At 42.9% G+C, this 17,163-nt stretch overlaps 1 protein-coding gene across 9 annotated transcripts in view; it reads left to right on the forward strand.

The window, feature by feature from the left end:
- LOC130931032 (ryanodine receptor 3-like) overlaps window positions 1-17,163 on the forward strand; it is a 201,207-nt gene that overhangs the window by 113,300 nt on the left and 70,744 nt on the right. For all 9 annotated transcript variants that reach the window (XM_057859484.1, XM_057859483.1, XM_057859486.1 and 6 more), the window contains 11 exons: window positions 728-848; window positions 2,184-2,353; window positions 5,251-5,471; window positions 5,580-5,670; window positions 9,614-9,754; window positions 13,695-13,849; window positions 13,938-14,016; window positions 15,526-15,615; window positions 16,591-16,728; window positions 16,805-16,867; window positions 16,950-17,025. In XM_057859484.1, coding sequence (XP_057715467.1) covers window positions 728-848; window positions 2,184-2,353; window positions 5,251-5,471; window positions 5,580-5,670; window positions 9,614-9,754; window positions 13,695-13,849; window positions 13,938-14,016; window positions 15,526-15,615; window positions 16,591-16,728; window positions 16,805-16,867; window positions 16,950-17,025 — 1,345 coding nt within the window. The remainder of the gene's footprint in view (window positions 1-727; window positions 849-2,183; window positions 2,354-5,250; window positions 5,472-5,579; window positions 5,671-9,613; window positions 9,755-13,694; window positions 13,850-13,937; window positions 14,017-15,525; window positions 15,616-16,590; window positions 16,729-16,804; window positions 16,868-16,949; window positions 17,026-17,163) is intronic.

Below are 17,163 nucleotides of genomic sequence, written 5' to 3' on the forward strand. Positions count from 1 at the left end.
AAAGCTTGAAGTTAGGGGCCTAGCGAATGTACTCCCAGTGAACATTTTAAAATAAAATCATGCCCTGTTTAACATATAAAGAAAAATGTATGGAGTTGATCTCACACACTTCAAATTCTACAGTAAAAATAGCTTTAAAATGACACCCATTATGAAAAATCTGACTGAAAATGAGGAGTTCAAATTTGCTAACCTGTGTACTTTGCATGGCAAGATGACAGTCACTTTGGATCAAATCAACACTTTTGATGGCCACTAATTGGCAAAGCACAAAATGGGTGTTGGGTTTCTCACCTATTTCATATTCTGCAATTAGCTAGCTTTCAAACAAATCGTTTTGCATCGCGTGTGTTTCTTTTTTTGTTTGTTTGTTTGTTTTTAATATTATTTTATTGTTTCGGAATAACCATGTATTGCACTTGAATGAGTGATTTATTAGAATGTCTTGTTAATACACTAGTTGTTCGATTGGGTAAAAAAAAAAATTTGACAATCATATCGGAAATAATTTGAGACATAATATCGAAAAAAAAAATTTTGACAATCATATCGGAAATAATTTGAGACATAATATCACGATAGGCCTACTTGCTTGTAACTGAATTTATGTTTTTGCTGCCGATTTGATGGGCCAATCGCTCGTTGCTTTATGTTGGTGCATGTACCAGCTACAAGTAAAAAAGTGACATTTTTTTCTTCACTCAAATCATTTACCCCTTGTCTTCAGCTCATCAACAAAGGCAAAGGCGAAGCGCTTCGTATCCGTGCCATTTTACGCTCCCTAGTGCCTACTGAGGACCTGGTGGGAATCATCAGCATACCACTCAACACACCTATCGTTAATAAAGGTACTATATAAGTATAACACCATTTACCATTACCATTACGGTCAGTTGGAAGGCAATTTACCGGACATTGGACAATCTACCGGAGAGCGGCCAAAAAAGAATACATCGCCATATGTTCGCTGGCTGTCAAGTACCGCTACGTACGTAACGGTATGAATTATATTTGCATTTTACAACGGGGTGCGTTGTATAACAATGCTTACAGAAGCTTGAACATTTAGAGCAGGGTGGAAGGTTATCGATTTCATTTTACTGCTCATGCCTTTTTAATCAGCCGAGCGCTTTTCTGTGCACTCGCGCGGCTCCGAGTAAGCCGGATCTTTCGTACGCTGAGCCGCAATCGATTGATCTGCATAAGCACGGTGCCTCATATGCGGCCGTGAGCTCTGTCAGCAGACCGGCGTAGAAGACAGAAATGCCGAATAAACAAATAAGCAAAAATGGACTTTTAACAATCATCACGTATCTTCATTGTTCGTCTCACCAAGACAGTTCTTTTGATAGAACTTGTTGGTGTTGTTCGGTGAAGTCCCCCCCCCACCTTCTGTGACCTAACAGGAAACCTTATCTTTATACAGTATATTAGTGGTGTAAACGTGCTCACACGTCACGGTTCGGTACATATCTTGGTACAAGGGTCAGGTTCGGTACAACAGGGAATACAAAAAAGCTTTTATAATCATAGTGCGTTTGTTCTATTGGCTAAAACAAAAAAACAGCTGTTTATTAAAGTGCAAAATAAATAGAAGAAAACAGCAAACTTTTTAAATTCACAGTTCATGAGAAAAAATAGACAACAAAGCCTTTTTTGTTGTTTTTGGGACCGACTGAGGTAACCGTTAAAGTCCGGTAGCACTCGTCAGCTTTGGCGACTTTTTTTGGTTTGTTTTTTTTACTCGAACATATTCACCGTCTGACTGTGTGCACTGAACCGTGTTGTTGCCCATACTGTGATGATATGCAAATGCTCTTGTATTCAGTATGTACTGTATATACGTTTGTATATGTATGTGTATATACAGAATATGTATGTAGGGGTGTGTGTATACTGCATAGCAATTCCAATTTTTTTCAGACTTATTTATCAGTACTCCATTCCTTCACTTGTCGTATTGGTTTTGTGATGTTACACCATATACTATGTTTAAAACTCAATCACCTCCTTGTTTTTTATCTAAGCAATGAATCCTGATCGTCCAAATAAGTGAACACTTTCTATTTTAAACATTTCCACTTGTCGTATGGTGATAATTTCGTACTTCTTAAGTACACAGAATCATAGTTTTCAGAGCCCGGACAAGAAAGGTACTGTACAACCTTCTTTGTGTGTTTCAGACGGTTCAGTGACCGAACCTGATATGTCCGCCTGCTTTTGTCCGGACCACAAGGCCCCCATGGTGCTGTTCCTAGACCGAGTGTATGGTATTGAAGACCAAAGCTTTTTGCTTCATCTTCTTGAAGTTGGTTTCCTCCCTGACCTGAGGACTGCAAACTCTCTAGATACAGTAGGTCGAATCACGAACAATCATTGCGCGAGTCTATCAATGTAATCGGTCTTAATTGTCAGTCATTCAATGCCGTTTTAAACCAAAGCTACCGATGGAGTAGTTTGTCTCTCTCGTTGAGCCCTGCAATTGGCTGGCAAGCAATTCAGGAAGTGCTCAGCCTAACCCCTGCCCGTCGTTAGCTGAGAGGATCCTCGCGAGAATACGTGGCACGCTACGAATGGCTTAGTTATTGATGGGGATGTACTCTAATTGCATTCTTTTAGTCTTTAGTCTGTCAGCTGCCTCCGGAGTCCCACAGGCCAAAAAGGCCCGATAGGCCTCCTTCTTCAGCTTGACGGCATCCCTTACCGTTGGTGTCCACCAGCGGGTTCGGGGATTGCCGCCACGACAGGCACCGACCACCTTACGGCCACAGCTCTGATCGGCCGCCTCTACAATGGATGTGCGGAACATGGCCCACTCGGACTCGATGTCCCCCCACCTCCTCCGGGGCAAGGGAGAAGTTATGCCGGAGGTGGGTGTTGAAACTCTTTGTGACAGGGGTTTCTGCCAGACGTTCCCAGCAGACCCTCACAATATGTTTGAGCCTGCCAGGTCTGGCCAGCATCTTCCCCCGCCATCGGAGCCAACACACCACCAGGTGGTGATCAGTTGACAGCTCCACCCCTCTCGAGTGTCCAAAACATGCGGCGCAAGTCCGATGACACGATTACGAAGTCGATCATCGAACTGCGGCCTAGGGTGTCCTGGTGCCAAGTGCACATATGGACACCCCTATGTTTGAAGATGGTGTTCGTTATAGACAAACCGTGACGAGCACAGAAGTCCAATAACAGAACACCACTCGGGTTCTGATCAGGGGCGGCGTTCCTCCCAATCACGCCCCTCCAGGTCTCACTGTCATTGCCCACGTGAGCATTGAAGTCCCCCAGGAGAACGAGGGAGTCCCCAGACGGGGCGCTCTCTAGCACACCCTCCAAGGACTCCAAAAAGGGTGGGTATTCTGAGCTGCTGTTCGGTGCATAAGCGCAAACAACAGTTAGAACCCGTCCCCCCACCCGAAGGCGGAGGGAGGCCACCCTCTCGTCTACCGGGGTAAACCCCACCGTACAGGCGCCAAGCCGGGGGGGCAATAAGTATGCCCACACCTGCTCGGCGCCACTCACCATTTGCAACTCCAGAGTGGAAGAGAGTCCAACCCCTCTCGAGAGGATTGAAACCAGAACCCAAGCTGTGTGTGGAGGAGAGCCCGACTATATTTAGTCGGAACTACTCTGCCTCACACACCCAGCTCAGGCTCCTTCCCTGCCAGAGAGTTAGCTTCTGCAGCTGGGGGTCGGACCGCCAAGGCCCCCGCCTTTGGCTGCTGCCCAACTCCCGACGCACCCGACCCCTTTGGCCCCTCCCACAGGTGGTGAGCCCATGGGAAGGGGAAACCACGTTGCCTTTTCAGGCTCAGCCCGGCCGGGCCCCATGGGGACAGGCCCGGCCATCAGACACCTGCCTTCGAGGCCCACCTCCAGGCCTGGCTCCAGAGGTGGGGCCCCGGTAACCCGTGTCCGGGCAAAGAAAACTGGAGTTCATTTATGTTGCTCATCATAAGGGGTCTTTTTGAGCCATACTTTGTCTGGCCCCTCACCTAGGACCTTTTTGCCATGGGTGACCCTACCAGGGGCTTTAAGCCCCAGACAACATAGCTCCTTGGATCATTGAGACACGCAAACCCCTCCACCACAATAAGGTGATGACTCACGGAGGGGTGATGTATCTCAGTGAAGTCAAATTAGAAAAAATCCTTTTTTTGTACCCAGTTTTCTTTCAGACATGCGCAGATCTGCCTTGTCTATTTGCGCTTTTCTCACACACCAAAACATTCCCGCACACGTCCACGGTGAACTGCGCCGTCAACCAGAGCTCTCTTCAACACCTTCACTTCACTTCCTTTACTGGATACGGGAAGTCAATATTTGACTCTTTTATAAACTGTCGCGTTGCCTTGTTGTATACGGCAACGAAGAGTAAAATATTGTAGCGACCGTTATTTATCTGTTCCGCCGCAATGGTTGATGGGTATTTGTGGCAACCACAACTGAGAGTAGTGGTTGCTGTTGTTATCTCGTTTGTGTTCCAGTCATTAAAGTGCACTCCTCTCTTGGCATTGTGCAAGAACAGCAAGTGTTTGTCACAAAAGTCAGTCGCTGTCATTCTTCTCCGTATCGTGTCGCTTGCCACAATATTGACTTCTCAAATGGATGTGAAGTAAAGTAAGTAAAGGAGAGGCATGGTTATACTACTGATTGTTCATTTTACACCAATCATCAACAAAACATTAAGTAGCGTGTCAAGAGCCAGTGTCTCTTGAGTCTTAAACCTGTTGTTAACATTTTGAAATATAGTTTAATTCCACAGAGTTAATCCATTGAGTGCTCTCCCTTCATTTATTTGGGGGTACGGTCATTACTGTTTGAAAATGTGTTATCCGTTAAATTAGCATGTGCTGTTTATTTCGTAGAATTATTTTGGGCTAAAAAACCAAAACAAAACAGAAAGTTCACCCGCATATGATGAATGAGCAGCACTGAAAAATAAATTGCTGTAATCTAATTCCCTCAGGTGAATTTGAGTACTCAAACAATTTCCTGTAATCTAATTCAAGTTCATTCTAATTCACATAAGTAACATAAATTACATTTTTTTCTAAGGCAGCCAATTGATTTGGAAAGTAAAGTCAACTTCTCGTATTTTACAGTGTAGGCAAGGCATAGGCATTTAATTAGTGGCATTAATTGATATTTGCTGATACCTGTAGACAGCCTGATTGCGCAGGCCCGCTTTTAACAAGTAGTGGAGTAACTTGCGGATTTTTTGATTGTTTCTCCGTTGACTTTCCGCAGGAGGGTCTCTGCACCACCGAGACGGCGTTGGCCATGAACCGTTACATCGGCTCGGCCGTGCTCCCCCTCCTCACGCGCTGCGCGCCCCTCTTCGCCGGCACGGAACATCACGCCGCGCTCATCGATTCCACCTTGCACACAATCTACCGCCTCTCCAAGGGCCGCTCCCTCACCAAGGCGCAGAGAGACGCCATAGAGGAGTGCCTGCTGGCTGTCTGCAAGTGAGGAAATGGCATTAATCTGCGTCGACCAGATTTGGCCGCTCAGCGACGGCGGTTAAACGTGGCCCGGGGAGGGCACTCTTATCTCTTTCTCGCCTTTTTCTGCAGGCACCTTCGCCCCGCTATGCTGCAGCAGCTTCTGCAGCGCCTGGTTTTTGATGTACCTTTGCTGAGTGAATACTGCAAGATGCCTCTCAGGGTGGCCAATATTTCAATTTCTCTCTCGCAACGCTCACCCCTATTCCCATCAGAATCAGGCTCATTATCAGACATTTTCTTTTCATTGCTCACTGACAATTTAACAGTTCATTCCTTCGTGTACCAGGAAAAACATGCGGATAACACGTTAGACTTTGTGATCACAGTCGCAATGGTGCAAGTCACTTCATGGACGGTGTAGGAAGCCATCCAGCTGCCAACACAAGTACCTGGGGGGGGGGGACCCAAAACAAAACGGCATTTCCTGTTGTTTTGGACAAAAATCATAGAGTAATCAATAACCCGTGCCCTTAATTAGCCTAGAGTAAAATGATTACCACAGTGTAATGTCGTGTTTTAAAGCATCTAGTGATTTTAATGCAACCATGTCATTGATACAATAAACATGAGTAAACCTGATCAAAGTACACGTGTAGGACTTTTAATTCAAATTTTCTAAATATTGGTACAGTAAAAATGCATAGTTTTGAGTTTGTGAGTCGTCAGAGAGGTACACTACTAATATTTACCAACCTTGTCAAGAATTTATTCAGAATTATGGACTAACGGTACCAGTAAAAATGAAAACCGTAACCTGATGAAAGAATACACGCAGGACATTTAAATCAGCAAAAATGCATATTTTTGAATATGGGAGTAGTCGGACCTCCAAACCCTACTTATTTTAGGAACTACGACACAACTTATTTCTCCCGACACCAAACCACCAAGGAAATTGCCGGTATGTACGTATGCTAGTCCACTCTTGGTATACTGTATATGTATTGTGGTGAGCCACGATTGGTGGAGAAGATTGATAGAAGTTGGCTTTTAACACTTTCTCTTTTTGATACCCATCCACCGCGAGACCCCAAGAGACGACACACATGACATAAGTACAGCAATCGCTTCTCTCAGTTGTGGTTGTCACAACTACCCATCATCCATTGCGGCAGAACAGATAAATAACAGTCGCTACAATAAGACAAGTGTCGCGTTGCATTGTTGTATGCAACAGTTTACAAAAGAGTCAAATATTTACTTACCAAATCGATGTGACGTAAACTAAGTGAAGGTGCTGAAGAGAGCTGTGGTTGACGTGTGCGGGAATGTTTCGGTGTCAAAAAAGCACCAAATAGACGAGGCAGATGTGTGAATGAACACCTAAAGAACACTGGGTACAAAATTGTAATTTGACTTAACTTGAGATATAAGCCCCAAATGACTACTACTTAAAAATGAGTGTAGAGATGTCCCGATCCCATATTTTTTGCACCCGAGTCCGAGTCACCTGATTTTGGGAATCTGCCGGGTTCCGATCTAGTACCGGAATTTTTGTTTTTTTATTTGAACAAAATAGGGACGTCCCGATCCAGGTTTTTGCACTTCCAATCCGATACCGATATTGTTTTGCCCTTCCGATCCGATACCGATACTGGCCGATACCGATACCGGCCTATCTGAGCATGTATTAAAGTTATTTAGCCTCCTTACTTAGTTGTCAGACTCATGTTGAAAAGGGTTTTAGTACTCTTGATAACAACTAGCCAGCTGAATTAGGTGAGTTTGAATAACACACAATGGTTGGTAACAAGAAACTGACCTGTTTATTCAGTGACAAACACAAAACATTATAAATGACAAACAGAAATGGCATAGTCAGTCAGTAAAACGTGCAAATAATATTGTAAACTGTCAGTGGAAAATCCCACAAACCCCCCCAAGCTATTAGATGCTTTTAATGTTTCGTGCATTAGTCACAAAAAATGTATAAAAAGCCTCTCAGGTTTAAATGAACGACTATTTCAGTATCAAGTTTACATTTTAAAACAATAAATAAAATACTCCAGTCCCCATTCTGTATCAGCAGCTTTGAACTACATTCAATTCATTTAATTTTGCGAATCAACTGTTTAAGTTGTCAAAATTGTTCCCGTTATTCTATAATTTCCCTTCTGTCTACTAGTGACATGTGAAAGTTTTAAAACTGTTTTGAAGATAGATTCAAGTCAAGATTTTGCCGATTTAGGAGTATACTGCTCCCCTTGTGTGTGTAAGCGGACACAAGTTCGCAGCAAGCCAAACTCCATTCAAAAATGAACGCGGGAGTCAGGAAGTAGCATCCAAGCTCCAGGTGCTTTTATTTAGCTGCACTGTCACATCCAAAAATGAACCCAGGTGAAACTAAAAGAAATAGAATGTACAGAACCAAAATGATTGAGAGGTTTGACTATCCATATGCTATATATGTCAAATATATACGAAGCCAATTCCCATACAATGCCTCTCAATATTCTAATATGCAAATGAAGCATGCAGCAGGTGCCAAAGTTTACAAAGTGGTTAAAACGCTCAAAATTTGGCACATAAATCGCTAAATACTATATATAAAAAATGTTGTACTTACAGACGATGCCTTCGAAGGCGCAAACAACACAAGTTTAGGATAGCGTGAGCACAGTTCACAATGCTGCCCAGCTCTCGTCAAACGGCGGACTGATGAAACGACTACAAACATGGCCGCCGCGCTACTTTCTTCCTGTCGGACGGCTGTCAAAATAAAAGCAGGAACGAAAAATGCACATCGCGAAATGAGGGGCAGAACAAGGAATATTTTAGATAAAAAGTTAATTAGGTTCGCTTGGAAGGTTCACTACAACAGCCTACAAGGGAAGTCTCCTGCTTTAAGATGGCGGCTATTTACTAACGCACCTAGTTTTCAATGCATGTGTATGTCGCTAAATGCTTGATTAGGTTGGTGGTATTAAAACTTCTTATAGCTTTACCACCACGCTTGACTTTATTGTGGCATATGTTGCACTCTGCCTCTTCGTCTTTGTCGCCCTTTAAGGTGAAATGATCCCACACAGCTGACATTTTTACAGATAAAGTCTCTCGGTAAATTGGGAGACGGTAATGTAGTGTGTTGAAGGTGTGCCTTAAAATGCGGACCGGATTTTAGGGAAACCGAAGCAAAAACTGGAATGGATTATGTATGTCGGTGCGCTGGAAAACCCGGACCGGATTTAAAAAAAAAAAAAAAACTGGATCGGAAGTCTGGATCGGAATTTTTCCGTGTCGGCCGATCCGATACCGATCCGCATTTTTTTTGCCCATATCGGCGTCCGATCCGATCCAAATATCGGATCGGGACATCTCTAGAACAAAAGTTCCAAACGTTACAATACTGTACTTTTTACAGTACTTCCTCTTCCGCTTTTTCCGGGAGTATAAAACGTATATATTTTTGTATCTATTGGCAGTACCATTGTGTTTATTTTGTTCCTTTTCAGCCCTTTAAAAAGTAAAGAAAAATATCAATTAGGTCTAAATGATATTGGGAAAAAATGAACTTTGCAATATATTTTGCCAAGGCTCCACACTTGATTTTTGCATAGGTTGCCTAACTTTTTCCTTAGGTGCACCAGCACCCATTTGTCATTGCATCACCTTTAACGCCATACTTTGAATCACGCTCCATAACGTCGGTATGAGCGAGTCCACTGGAATTCACTCACGCTGCCGAGAACAGCCTCTAGACAACGACGATGGACGCATTTGTGTCTTTCATTGTAGAGCTACCGAGATTTCACTGGCCAGATCAAAGCTACAAACCTGTCACTCATCCTTAACTTTTCGTAGCCAACTTCAGCTGCCCTCTGACCAACACAAGCAGCAGGAGGGAGAGTGAGAAGCTGTACGAGCACGAAGCCGAAAAACATAAATATATTTTTTCAATGAAAAACCCGATCCTTTTCACCCTATTCCGATCTTCTGAAAAACGGCGCGAATCGGCCCGATTTCTGATCACGCGACAGGATCGAGACATCCCTATTTATTTTCCAAATTGAGTTTGGTTCACCTATCATATTTAAGGAAATTGTATATTATTAGCATATACAGTTTGCCTATGAACTGACATTTTATCCCTGTTTGTCCTCCAGCTGCTAACCAACCATTATGAGCAGAACTGGAAATATTACTGCCTTCCGTCAGGCTGGGGAAGCTACGGCACAGCTTCTGAGGATGAACTCCAGCTTACCAAGAAGATCTTCTGGGGAGTGTTCGATTCTTTGTCTCAGAGGGTGAGGCGTCACGTCTACATGAATAACATCAGGGGGTGTCCAGTGTCCACAAATCAAGGCTTGAAAATAATTGTTGTAATCAACACCATTTTTTAAAAATCCTGATTCGACAGCAAATATGATCCATTCATAGCCATTTTCAGAGGTGGGTAGTATTGCGTTACATTCATTCCGTTACATTTACTTGAGTCACCGGTAACACTTTGTAATAGCTTTCTGTTATAACTAGTTAATAGATTACTAGTAAGCTGTTAATAAATGATTCATTGTTGACATGTTAAGTGTTTGTTAAACATTTACAATGATGCCTGATGGAATAATTGACTTGTTAACTGTATGTCAGTCATTAATAGCTACACCTTTTAAATTAGAAATATACCATAACTAATTTGCTCCCAGAAACGTATAAATACGTTCTATTTTTAATTGCTTCAGTGTCCCAAAAACGTATTTATACATCTTTTGTGGTTTTTTTTTTTTTTTTTTTTCCACAATCGGCATGTACTGGTTCCCATGTATCTTAGATAGAATGCACAAAGCTCAAAGCATTATTTATTTATTTGTTCATCTTTGTTGCTTCATTTGCTGTTTCTGATTGTGTATCATATTGCCTCTGCAAAGCCCTTTGAGACAACCTTGTTGTGATTTAGGGCTATACAATTAAATTGAATTGAATTGAAAACCCATTTTAAAGCAATTAAAATTGGCCACTGGAGGGCAGTAGCCCATTTGGTAAGACCACCCAACCCGATTCAACCCGTACAGCATAGTTGTGATCGTGCTACTCGCCTAGCAGAGCCCGCTCCGCAGGCTTGCCGCTCGCGTCCCCCACACCCTCCAGTTTTCCGCACGGAAATGCGCACGGCCAAACCAGTTCCCCCCCAGGAACACAAGTTCTCCAGGCGAACGAGGCAGTGGTCACCGCAAAAGAAAGACAACAACAACAAAAAAAAATCAATCTTTACGAGACAGGCGGCAATAAGGGAAAAGTTTAACCCGCTGTCGCAGCCACCAAGCGTTATCTCTCAGTTAGGTATGTGTGAATAAATTGTTACTTTTCTATCAAAAGCTCTATTTGTGTGGTTGTTCATGTTATTTTGTAAAAGGAAAATGTTATTCAGATGTTTGGGCTGTATCTTGGGGTCTTGTTCAAGAGTGACAGTAGGAGGGAGCGGGAGATCGACAGGCAGATCGGTGCAGCGTCTGCAGTAATGCGGACTCCGGTCCGTAGTGGTGAAGAAGGAGCTGAGTCGAAAGGCAAAGCCCTCGATTTACCGGTCGATCTACGTTTCTACCCTCACTTATGGTCACGAGCGGTGGGTCGTGACTGAAAGAACAAGATCCGGGATACAAGCGGCCGAAATGAGTTTCCTCCGCAGGGTGTCCGGGCTCTCTCTTAGAGATAGGGTGAGAAGCTCGGTCATCCGGGAGAGACTCGGCGTCGAGCCGCTACTCCTCCGTGTAGAGAGGAGCCAGCTGAGGTGGCTAGGGCATCCGGTTCGGATGCCTCGTGGACGCCTACCCGGAGAGGAGTTCCGGGCACGTCCCACCGGCGGGAGGCCCCGGGGACGACCCTGGTCACGCTGGAGAGACTATGTCGCTCGGCTGGCCTGGGAACGCCTTGGAATCCCGCCGGAGGAGCTGGCTGAAGTGGCTGGGGAGAGGGAAGTCTGGGCTTCCCTGTTAAAGTGCTGCCCCTGCGACCTGACCCCGGAACAAGCGGAAAATGATGGATGGATGGATGGATGTTTGGGATGTAACTAAAGCAAAAATAGCTGCGTTAAAGTCAAAGTTACGTTTGGAATGTATGCGTTTCCAAAAAGCTCATTTTCTCCGTTTTTTTCATCAGAAATTGGAAAATTGCTCAAACTAAGCAATTTGCTAATGCTGAATTCTAAAGAATGGAAAAAGATATGAACTTACATTTTTTTCTGCTGAAAGAAGGGCGTCCAATCTTTCTTTTGGTGGGTTCCATGTTCATATGGCAATAGAACAGAATTTTCTGTGGGCCTTGCAAAATCAGTCAAAACCCAGTAAAACGGCCGGGAGCGAAGGGCCTTGCTCCGGTGAAAATGGCCGGGAGTGAATGAATTAAGAAGGTATTTGTAACTTACTAACTTATGAAGTATCAGTTCATAGTTTGAAGTAAGTTGGAACTACTCCTCATTTCTTAATTGTTAGTAAATGAGGAATCTTTACAATAGCATACATAAGCTAATACTTAATCTATGAACTCCCACTTTACAGATCAGTTGTTAACAGTTTGCTACTTCATTTTGAAGAACAGCACATAGATTGAACAAGTCCAGAAATTGGATATGATGTTCACCCACAGGCCATTCTGTGTACTTTACATGGCCAAAGAAACACCAAAAATTAAATGTTGAACATTTAGTTTAATGCATAGAAACGCACATGCTAACCCTCGCCAAATCTATAATAAATGCTTAACAGACATTTAACAAGTCAACAACAAACCATTTACCATTGCACAATAATTTATTCATTGTCTTTTATTTAGTAGTATGTTTAAGTTGTATGTTATTTTACTGTAATGTTTTATGGTACCACAGAGTAAGTAGCTATCCAATTTCGTTGTTTGATTGTTTGAATAAAGGAATTGAATTTAGTAACAGTTTCGTAATGATGTATTAACTATTTATAACGGATAGTTATTATAAAGTGTTACAGAGTAAAATTTTGAGAAAAAAAAAATACTTCACGTAGTTGTGCCACACCATCCTATTTACATTTTCATGAGTAGATTTATGAAGAAGAAAGGCTACTTTTACCCCGCTATGCTAGAGTTGTTACAGTTTTCCTCCTTATTCTACAGACTGTATTAGATTGTACCTTATTTTTTGAAAGAGATGCCGACGGTGGCCCTATAAATGAGACTTGGCAACAATAATCAAATGACTCAATTCCACCAACCAGACGTCACAATAGCGTCACGTGACCACATGTGGTCGGAAGCCCTAAGATTACTACGGCCTGTTCAAACACACGGCATCTTTTAAAGGGATGAAACAAATTGGCAACATGACTGGAAAGCGCGGATTATAAACTCTCCTCCAGTTTTTAGGAAATATGTTTTCTCCACTGGTGGGCACCCGTTGATGTTTAATTTCTGTTTTTTCTTGTCGGAATCTGATGATTTTTGACCTAGTATGGTTATGTAGTAGGTTACAGAACAGTATAATAACAACAGTTCGTATAGGTGACAATAAATTTTCCATAAAATATTAGACATTGTAAGCAGTTACTCACAATGTTACTCATGACTTGGGTATTGTTTTCATCAAATACTTTTTCACTTGGGTAAATATTTTTTGATGAACACACTTAGAAAATTTTGAAGTAACGCTACTGTTACTTGAGTCCGTTTTTTTAGCTACTCCACCCACGTCTGCCAATTTTTAATTGGAAGACATTTTCATGGAGTGGAGACATTTTTCATTGCTGAAACACTGAAGAAACCGACACAGGCGGATGACCGTATCGCACGACTACCTCACATTTCCAAAGTTCTCATTATGAATCTCCGCAATGGACTTGTTTGCTTTTGTTGTATTTCTCTTGGTTATTTGGCCTCCTCCCTCCAACATTCCTTATACACGAATGCTAGGTTTCACTAAAGAGTCTCATTTCCAATCTACTGTAAATGACTGCTCGGCAAGGCTCCGGTTTGATTGGAGCTACCTGCTGCTGCTGTTTTGATGTAAAAAAGAGAGAGAGAGAGAGAGAGAGAGAGAGACGGCCGGCCTCAAAACACCAATATTAAAACGGATATTGATCCCGCAAGCCCTAAGCGTGCTCCTACTTCTGCTCTTGAGAGAATTCATTGGTTAACATCTCTTCCACAGGCTTCCTCTTTGTCTCATCATTATTTTGCAATGTGTTTTCACTTAGGCCAAGTTTCCTTCTTCCTTTTCAACAGAAATATGATCCAGAATTGTTCAAGATGGCAATGCCTTGCCTCAGTGCCATAGCCGGAGCTTTGCCACCAGACTATGTGGACGCTTCCATCGGCGGAACGGTAGACAAGCCGCTTTCTTCTATAAATACTCAAGCCAAACCGATCACAACTGCAAAGTAAGCCACATTGGATTCTATGACTCGGCACGAAAAGCAACTACATTCATCCCCAGTGACTAAATCAGAATTGTGTCCATTTTGACAGCATTGCCCTCCCTGAGAAGCTTGAGCATTTTGTCAACAAATATGGTGAACATTCTCATGAGAAATGGTCAGCAGAGAAGGTAAGGCTAATCTATATTTGTGCACATACGGTATACTCATTTCACATCATAATTATGCCAAAAGACGATGTTCCGGAAAATTCTGGTACTTCTATTTGACCCACCCCGGGACAAATATCGTAGAGGGCCCAAAAAGGGCCGAGTGCTTTTGAATGAACAAGTAGTTGGTTGTCCTTCCGTCAGCTACCTTTCATGCGGCCGTTAACACGTGCAGTCCATTTTGTTGGAATGCGGCCCAAACTGTGGTCAACACACCAGTGTTGAACTAGAATCTATTCCTGTGATCATTGGTGTTAGTTCAAGTCGAGTCTTTTGGGGGGGATTTTTTTTTGGGGGGGGGGATAAAATCCAACACCAAGAACCGACATGTCATCTTGAAAGGAAATTTCAAATCAAAATATAATTGAGAACAACGAGCTGAACGCGTGTACGGTATGCTAACTTTACATGACGCATAAACAACCAACTCAGAATGGCCCGGTATGTTAACATAACATGGCTATTAAGTTATTCAGATAACTATAGCATAAAGAACATGCTCACTCCGAATCTCAAAATCCAATGAAATCTTCTTCCTCAATGTCACCTTGAAAGCATTACACCCAAATCTGCTTGCTCTTCTTTCGGTTTTGGGTGAAAATAACACTTGAACTGATACAATAATGTGTTCAAAATTTCACACATAAGTGGCACCTCAGGCCAAACTGTGGCGGGAAAAAACTGCGACATATAGTCCAAAAAATAGGGCAAATATAAATAAATACCTACCTCCATACAGCACCCAAAAATGCTAAATCGGCCCGACCCCATGCTTGCAAGGTACTACTAAAAGTATAGTCTTGGGAAGGGCAAAATTGGTCCCGCTTGGTGCATCTAAGTGTTGATGTTATGAATTTTCTTCTCTTTCATGACAGTGATCCTACTATACAGAAGTGTTCATTTCAAATACTTTTCTACTTAATGCCATGCGTCCTCCGCCAATGCCCTGATGAGTCCAGAGAGCCCTGCCGTTTGATAAAAGTCCTTTTTTTTTTTTAAAACCTTCAATGGAGAGTGTTGTGGGTCCAACGCTCTTAAGACTTGACGCTAACAGTAAACAATCACGTTTGCTGTTTTTACATTTCTGGTGCCGATCCGACGGGCAAAATACCGGCTGCTTTGCAGTGTTTGCATTGGTACGAGTGCGCGCGAGCTAAACACGGGCTGCCTTTACTTTAGGCCAGAGGTGGCAGTCGCAAATAAAACACCTTTAACACTCCCGTCTCTGCAATTGATGTGGTTTTAGGAAATGGAGATTGTGAATCTCATGACAATAAAGGTATTTTGTTTTTGTTTAGAGGGGCAATTTTCTCCATTGTTCGCGTCCGCTACGAGACACTACATGATTGTTGCGTCTTGTCAAAAGAAATTAGCGGCCGGCCGGCCAAGTAGAACAAAATCTGAAAGTAACATTGTGTGAAGAATATCAGGCCGCTGTATCCGCAAGATTCTACTGTAGTTGTTCTTCAGGTGCTGCTCGGGTGGAAATATGGAGATTGTGTTGACGAGAAGACTAGAATTCATCCACAGCTCAGGACGTACAAAGCTTTGACAGAGAAGGTATAGAGCACCAAAGATGCATGAACTTTTCGCATTCCTTTGAATTGATTGCTTTATTTTGGAGATATGCCAGTAGAAAAAAACATCAAAGAAACCAAATGTTATTTATAAACCATTTTGGACCTAACAATGACCCCTATGGGATGCCACACGCAATGTCCAAGGAGCATAATGATGATGAATTGGAGTACAGTCATGTTTAGTGGTGTAACAATATATCAAAACGGTGATGTGTCGCCATATTTTGTATCCCAAAAGGTTATCGATAAGCTCCTCCCAAGAATCGATACGTATGTAGTTTTAAAAAAAGGAACCGAAAGGGTTGCAAGCAAAATCTTCCACCGAAATAATGTCTATGTTAGCTCATTGGCTACCATTGACTGCGCTGGATGTCCAATCCAATTCGAGTGGAAAGGTCAAAGATGGATTGGGCGTCTGATGCCATCAATGGCACTGAACCAGAGCAATCACAGCCGCTTTTCCTGGGTTTAGGGGCATTTGTAGGTCACTTTTGATTTTAGGGCATTTACAGGTCACTTCCTGCTGATTTGGAGACATTTTCCCAGGTAACTTCCCGTTCAGTCACCCAAATCGACAGGAAGTGACCTGCAAATGCCCCGTAAGGAAAAGGAAGTGAGCGAAAATCAACAGGAAAAGCCCCAAAATGAACTCTTTGACCGGCATTGGCTGCCTGTCACTGACGTCGGATTGGAGGTGATAAACTCATTCCAATTTACAGCAGAAGGATGAGAAGAGCTTGTTTATTACTTATATAGTCAAATATTGTGGAATGATTTCCTGACCCATTTATGGCGAGATCGTGAGCCTTATATCGCACGGTGAGGTTCCCACCCTTACTCGTGGTCCTGAGGAGCTTTTTCATCCAAAGGTGGAAGCATACTGTAGTCAAGTCAAGATCATAAAATGAAGAACAACCAAATGTTTATTCTGGCTTCTTTAACCCCTGATCTTAAGGAGAAGGAGATTTACAAATGGCCAGTCAGGGAGTCCTTGAGGAGCATGCTGGCAATGGGCTGGAGCATTGACCGTGCCAGAGATGGAGAGAGTACGTCTCAACAGAGAGAGAGTGAAAAAATGCGAAAGCTCTCACAGGTATGATGGCAAAGCATTCAGCAATCGACAAAGTGATTGGATAAGTTTGCAAATTGAATCCTTTGAACAATTCCAGGCAAATGCTTTTAATCCTCGCCCGATAGACACAAGCAATGTGGTCCTATCCAGAGAGCTGCAAGTGAGTCAGCAAGCAAATACTCTAGTTGACTACCTACAAGATAGAAAACCTCATTTCCTTCTCTTTTGGTCTATGGCCCAAGGGGATGGTGGAGGTGGTGGCTGAAAATTACCATAACATCTGGGCCAAAAGGAAGAAGAGTGACCTTGGAAGTCGAGGTGGGTGATTTCATTGCGGTTCCTTCAGAAACCCTCACTGACAGATGAAATCATTCCAAAGTGCAATCTGCTTGATGGTTTTGTTGTTGTTTTGTTTTTCATTTGTGAAACAATTGCAACTCAAAATCATCACCCAAC

The sequence above is a fragment of the Corythoichthys intestinalis genome, chromosome 15, assembly GCF_030265065.1.
Source record: "Corythoichthys intestinalis isolate RoL2023-P3 chromosome 15, ASM3026506v1, whole genome shotgun sequence".
Lineage (NCBI taxonomy): Eukaryota > Metazoa > Chordata > Actinopteri > Syngnathiformes > Syngnathidae > Corythoichthys > Corythoichthys intestinalis.